Genomic DNA, 7,487 nt, shown 5'->3' on the forward strand with positions numbered 1-7,487 from the left:
GGGATTTTAACATAAATCTTCTTACTCCCATGGGGAAGAAACACAATGTTCATAAAGCAATGGAATCTCTGAATTTCGAGCAACTTGTCACTGTTCCCACTCGTCTATCGTCCGGTACTCTTCTTGACCATATCTATGTAACCTGTCCAATGAATATTGCTCATGTGTGTGTTCCCAAAGTTGGTACTTCCGATCACTATCCCGTGTGTGTTGTGAGGCGTTTTCATGCCAGTGACATTACTAAAGGTTCTCATATCTCTATAAAACGCAGACAGTTTGGTAATTTTTCCACACATGATTTTATTTGTGATTTGTATGCTTCCCATGGCCACATCTCTCTGAGATACATGATGTGAATGAACTCATTGATAAGTGGATCAATTGTTTCAACCAGGTATGTGATACGCATGCTCCTTTTGTTGAGAAACGTGTGAAAAGACTCAGACAGCCGCCATGGTTCACTCCGGACATTCTTGATCTCATTCATGTCCGGGATTATCATCTTGTTAAGGCTACCCGATCCAAGTCTCCCAATGATTGGCTACTTTATAGATCTTTAAGAAATAGAGTTGTACACACTATTTCCTATGCAAAACGACAGCACTATCGTGACATTTTCAGGAACAATTCAAGAAATCCGTCTATAATTTGGCGTTGTATAAAACGGTGATATTCTCTCTCATGATAATTCTCGTTCACAAAGTCCTTGTATTTTGTATAAGGGTGAAAAGCTAACAAATCATAAGAATATTGCTAAGGTTTTCAATGCGTATTTTACAGGTATTGTTAATAAGTATCATTCCAGTCTCAATGCTTCACCTGACATGGGTCTTATTGATAACTGGGTTAGTTCGAAAATTGGTACTACCATGGCCAATTTTAAGATTCCTCCGATTTCTGTTAATTTTGTCACAGAGCAGCTTTCCACACTAAGTGAATGTAAATCAGCTGGTTACGACAATGTCTCTCCCAAACTCTTGAAAATTGGTGTTTCTTGTATTGCAGAAACTGTTACAGAAATGTTTAATTTGTCAATTACCAGTGGTACTTTTCCCGACTGTTTCAAATGTGCTAAAGTAGTTCCGATTCATAAGGGAGGCTCTAAGAGTGATGTAAACAACTATAGGCCTATCTCACTTCTGCCTGTTCTCTCTAAATACTAGAAAAACATGTTTATATTAGTCTGTACAATTTATGCATTCAAACGATCTTTTTGTCAGCTCGCAATCTGGTTTTAGACAATATCACTCTTGTCACACTGCTTTAGTCAAGTTAACTGACCAGCTTTTACACAATATGGATCAAGGATTGTATAGTGGTGTATTGTTTTTAGATTTATGTAAAGCTTTTGATCTTGTTGATCATAACATTTTACTGAGAAAACTTTCTGTTTACAGGCTTTCTGATTTGTCCCTAAAGTGGTTTCAATCATACCTTACAGGAAGAAGCCAATTTGTTAGCTATTTAGGTGTACACTCCGATATTTTGTCGATTACGTGTGGTGTACCTCAGGGGTCCATTTTGGGTCCACTTCTGTTTTTGATCTTCATTAATGATCTTCCCCTTTGCCTCAACATGGGAAGCTTAGATATGTTTGCCGATGACCAAACTTTGTGTGTTTCTGGAATTGACATTGAACAAGTCGAGGGGAGACTGAATGGAGATCTCGTGCCAATCTCAAACTGGGTTCATAACAATAGCATGGCAATTAACACCACTAAAACAAAATATATGATTGTTGCGTCTCGCCCCAAAATTTATCACTTAGCCGACTCTGATATTTCATTTCAGATTCAGATCAATGATACTCTCATTGACAGTGTTGCTGTTCACAAACTACTTGGTGTTCAATTAGACAACATTTTATGCTGGGATGACCACATAGATAATTTGTGCAAGACTTTGTCTGCAAGAATTGGTGTTATAAGACGACTACGCCCCTATTCTCAAAGGAGTGTTCTTTTGCTAGTTTATAACGCTTTGTTCTTGTCTGTAATTGACTATTGTTGTATTGTTTGGGCTAGTACGTCTAAGACCAATCTCCAAAGATTGTACAAACTCCAGAAAAGGGCTGGTAAGGTAATTCTCGGAGTTGACACGACTTTTCCTTTTCGAACAGTTTTTGTTAGTTTGCACTGGTTGCCCATAGATTTACGTATTGAATACTTTACAGCTGTTATGACTTTCAAAGCTTTAAATGGTCTCGCACCAAGCTATATTAGTGATCTATTCCAACCTCTCTCAGAAATGGATCGTTTAAATACTCGTAGTTCTAGTAATGGTAACCTTTACCCACCAATGTTTAGGACAAGCATGGGTCAAAGATCATTTGTATATCGAGCTACTAAAATCTGGAATTCCATTCCCCCAACTATCCGTGACTGTGAAGCCTTGTCGACGTTTAAATCAAAACTGCATTGTTATCTTTTCATGAAATATTGTAATGAAGGCTCTGACTTAGACTAGCCTATTTTTCCTTTGTCTTCGACATCTTCTATTCGTCTATTCCATACGTTTTTGTTTATTCGATGATTTGTTTGTGTATTTTGCCTTCTTTTCATGAGGGCTCTGATGGTATTACAATTACTTTACTGTAATCAGATTACCCTCTTTAAATAAAGTGTAATAAATAAAGTGTAATAATAATAATAATAATAAATTCAGTTGCATACTTAATCATCGCACGTATACTTGGACAGCTAATTATTCTTATTTAAGACTACCTGAGAGGATCCATTCTTGATTTCATCGCTTTGCATTGGTAACATTGTACGTGATGATCTTCAACTGTTCTTTACCTTGACCTGGTTTGTCTATGGTATCATCTAACTTGTGTCTTTGTCTCATAAACAGCAGAAATCTATTTGATACAACAGATGATAGTACGCGGTACAGAGGCGGGCGATTTGTGAGGTTATGTTCAGCCATGCTGTATTTTTTTCGGGATTTTATTCCCAAATGGCTCTCCGACCGTTTTCAAGACGACGATAGTGAAGAGGAGAGCGGCTCGCTTTCGGCGTGGAGTGACAGGGTCGAGATGCTAACGCCCGTATACTCATCGGATAACTCGGAACAAATCTTCAGTGAAAGAGCACAGACCGAAGACGATCCGGCACAGGTTGAAAATGAAGCCAGGGACGAGGTAGGCCTAATGGTAGCAAGTTGAACAAATATGAAAGATATCAGAAAATTCTACTGATAACGTTCACAGTAATGTCCGTAGGCCGAGGATATAGAGGGTATAACATGCTCATGCTGTTTTATGTTGTTGCTGTGAATGTGCTTAGATATATATTTATAGGCACTACGATAACTTATTTTGAGAGTCCAGGCCTACTGGGTGATTTTCAATGGCGGTAACAGTAGGCCCTAGTGCTCGCAGTAGTGCCAATTTCTTCACAAAAAGAAGCAAAAAATGCCCATAGCATACCGCATAACTTCCTTGGTTGCACTTGAATCTTTGAAATCAATGATCTCTTCAGGTTCCTACGCTGTTGGAATGGATCATCTCAGAGGATAGTCACTCATTCCCCGTCGCTAGCTCTTTGTGCTCTAAATCACACGCCATTGTTCAAAGTTGCAGACGACACTGAGCGTATGGTCACGTGACCGGGCACTTTTTCAAAAAAATCTTTTCCCTAGGGAAATAGTTGTTCAAAAAAATACCTTCTGACGTAACATTTTTGAACCGGTACGCACTACACATATCTAGTTTTTCGTCAAGTGACATGTTCTGGCGAATCACGACACTGAATGAGCATGTGGCGTGTTATGATGATCTCGCTACATAACAGACCAAAACGAACAAGTTGCTCTATCAACGAATCTAACCGATGCAACAGAGCGAGATGTGCATCCATCTTATCACTTGACACACAGACTCACACTCAAGTGTCTAAGGTTAATGTACCCATTATCTGTACCATGGAGTTAGTGCCGAAGGGTAGTACAAACGTGTGCTATATATACCTCTATGTCTGTTCTGTCACAGGTGAACGATTGATGTACATCGCGGCATGCAACAAATGCAAGAGGTTGAATCAGGAGACAGCAGTACAATATTAGCCGACTATTGACTTCATTTTAACGGTCTAATACGGCATTTAGGCCAAATAAAAAGATGTGTTTTCAGTAACCCGACCTACTCTAGAAAAAACCGCCGACTCAGACAATTTTTTCGCATCTTCAATATATTTTACCGTATACTATAGGTCTCAGGCAGCATGAACAAAAATGAAAACAAATTTCTTCCGACCTGCCTACCTTCTCTTCTTTTCGGAGAAATCTTACCGGAAACACGCTTATTTTTCATTTGGCATTTAAGATTGATTTGAACTTGTTGCAATTAAACAAACATAAAAATAGGTGTTAGGGAAGCATTTTGGATTAAAAGACTTGTTCCTATCCTAACTCTTGTTAACACAGAAATAGGGGCCTACCACAACAGACGTTATATCTTGTTCAACCTCCAAATATTTCAAAACATAACCTTATTGCTGCGAGTTTTGTAGCATGGATGTTACCACTTCTATGCTGGTAAAAATGTCGGCTGACCTCGATTCACGTTTCTGCTTTTAGGAAAAGCAGTTTGTGGAGGACACATGCGACAGCAACATGGAAGACACACAATCCACAGATAGCGTACGTGTTATTGCTCACGGCCCCACGGTGGAGAAATCTAACAGAAAAACAGAAACGGTTGGGCTGGGTGACGTGAGACACGATAACGCTGCCGGAGATGACGCCCTCCCTAGGATCGACGTCGACGAAGACATTGTAAGATTTTAATCACATTTTTTCACACATTTAAATTATTCTGTAACAGCCAAAAAGAGGTGTGGTGGCTATATTCAAGGTCTTAAGAATAATATGTATCTCGAAAATAAAATACTTAAAAAAAAATTCTCCACGGTTTCTCAATGAAATTTCCAACTATTCTCTTACCAAATAAACAAAAATCAGGCGTCAGCATGCAAATTTTGGTGCTAAAGAATCAAATCAAACAACATAATCGATATTTGAACTCCAAAATGGCCGCCATCCATGTCTTTATTTTATGGGGAAAAACTGAATTTTCGATTTTCACAAAACTATGGCGGTGGAAAAACTTTAAAAATTATTGAGCTCCCACGAGCGGGAAATCAGTAAAAGTATCGTAGAAATTTCAGAGTCCGAATATCTGACCCCGAGGCGTGTAAATAGTCTAAGAAAATACGTCGTTCACATTTCTGTCGTCCTTTAGTAATCTAAAAACAAGTGTTATAATAAAGGTGGGACAAGCCCTCAATCTTTACTCATAGGAAAAGCAATGGAAATGCCCGAATTACAGAGCCCTGCATGATCGATGAGGAAATATTAAATATGAATCAAATTCTAACATTCATATTTTTGAATTTTCGTACGGCAGACAAACACCACTTATGAACCCTTCCTCTTATATGGCGAAAAACCCCCACATAGTCCCGTAACAGATAGACAAACCATAGCACCTCGAGATAAATGAGTCTAATGGACAAATGAAGTACGGTATACAACTTTACGTGCAACTTCACAGCCCCTGGGATCACAGGGTAAACTTTTCTTACTATTTGCTAGGTTTCAGGGTATCCCGGGGATGGGTCCACAGGGTACACCTCTTTACTATACGAGGATGGGTTCACAGGGTACACTTTTTTACTATTTGCTAGTTTTCAGGGTATCCCGAGGATGACACTGCAGGTCTTCCTTTACCAACGGACAGTGACCTGTCCGAAGCAAGCAGCTCTAGCACTTTTAGAGACCCCCTAGAAATTTCCACCAGCAGCCTAAGCATTATCTCAGATGATATACCCTCCTCGGCGGCAACGGATTGGTCGCTCGTTAGTATATATGGTTCCTCTGACGTCGAGCCTCCAAGGAGACTATCCCCGCAATCTTACACGTACACATGGATTGAAGTGTCGAGCAGATCCAGCGATCAAGCTGCCGAACAGTCTGCGAACGAGGAAGGTTCGGCAGAGTCTTCGAACGAATTTACAACTACATCAAACTCATCGCCAAACGAGGGAAACTCGGAACGATCGGCAGATAAACTCTCTCAACAGGTCGAAGAATTATCACCCGGAGAGGTATAACTCATTTCTCACCATTTCTTGTCTTAAAGGGGGGGGGGGGGGGGGCAGTTTAAAACACTTTAAAACAATGAGTGAAATAACGTGCTTCTGTAAAATGTGACCATGGTCCCTCTATTTTTAAAGAAGGTCCGTGATGTGACTGTTTTGTTCCATAAAATGAAAAAAAAGAGTAAAGGTGTGTGGCTGTTAAGCTTATATAATCGAAAAGTTTTCAGTTTGAAGACGATGTAAAAATAAACATTCAATCTCCTTTCAGAATATAAATCCTAAATTTTTAATCCCTCGTACACATTTTCCGTAAACTGTCTCTCTGTCATATTAAAAAATCTCCCAAAGGAAATGATTCTGTGCACTTGATTCAAACTTTGTCTCGGGATATAACAAAAATGCACGTTACCAGAAATACTGGCATGCCAGGGTTGACCTTTTTCACGTGGCTGGTATACAAAAAACCGACAGATATTATTAATTACATATTTGGCATATTTGAGTCTTGAGAAATCTCGCGATTGGCGTTCGAGAGTCCATTGTTTATATAATATAGGGCTTTTACTTTTTTTAATAAAACGTCTTTTTAATTTCAGAATACTCCTCAGAAAGCATATCCCTTGGATACCAGTCATCCGGATAGTGACGCGATAGAAGCTGACCAAGAAGGCAAAGAGAGGTGTACCGCCTAGCAACAGTTGCCAACGTCTCTTTACACCATGGAAATCTGTTTCTTAAACGTTCACATGCGGGGATGACTTGAAACACTTGAAAATCTTCTTTGCAATATACGATGCTGACAAAATTCAAGGAAAGCGCTTTCTAAGTTCATGTCTTGAGAATAATAGCGCCCTCATCAGTTGAATTTGGAAAGCGGAAGTTTTACTCCTGTTATTACTGTGTATCTTAGTGAAATTAACTTTGCAACATTGTAGTGGCACCATAATTTAAAATGACTATTTTGTTAGATGACTAAACAAAAGATCACTCAAAAGCCCAAGGACTGCTCACATAGGGACTTGAATGACTGTACTTACAACTACCAAACCCTCATATTATAAAAACAAAACCGAAAATTCAGTGATCATGTGATTACCATAAAACGTATGTTCATTTATGTCTGAAGGATAAAAATCCAGAGTAAGGGGCCAGGGTAGACTTGGTTGAAGTCTGCGATTTGTAAACGTGTGAGTAGGGTGGACACAAAGATTTGTGGTATGTTCTCATATGAAATGTGTGAGTGGCGTGACATGGGAGTTTCACCAGGTAAACTGACTGAGGTAGCACGTCCCTCCGATCACTAGGAAAGTCTGATCTGGGTTGCCCAATTTCAGTTAGGTTTTTGTAAGATTGTGCATGCCATTTGAGTGAGTGTGTCACACACAC

General features: G+C 39.3%; 1 protein-coding gene across 1 annotated transcript; it reads left to right on the forward strand.

Annotated features, from left to right (window-relative positions):
• Positions 1 to 2,766: 2,766 nt before the first annotated feature.
• On the forward strand, positions 2,767 to 7,343 carry LOC139136207 (uncharacterized). Its single transcript, XM_070703947.1, has 4 exons — positions 2,767 to 3,142; positions 4,579 to 4,776; positions 5,688 to 6,107; positions 6,698 to 7,343. Exons 1-4 carry the CDS (start codon positions 2,816 to 2,818, stop codon positions 6,791 to 6,793), a joined length of 1,041 nt encoding a protein of 346 aa, XP_070560048.1. The 5' UTR covers positions 2,767 to 2,815; the 3' UTR covers positions 6,794 to 7,343.
• Positions 7,344 to 7,487: the final 144 nt, after the last annotated feature.

Source organism: Ptychodera flava, chromosome 7 (genome assembly GCF_041260155.1).
Source record: "Ptychodera flava strain L36383 chromosome 7, AS_Pfla_20210202, whole genome shotgun sequence".
Taxonomy (NCBI): Eukaryota; Metazoa; Hemichordata; class Enteropneusta; family Ptychoderidae; genus Ptychodera; species Ptychodera flava.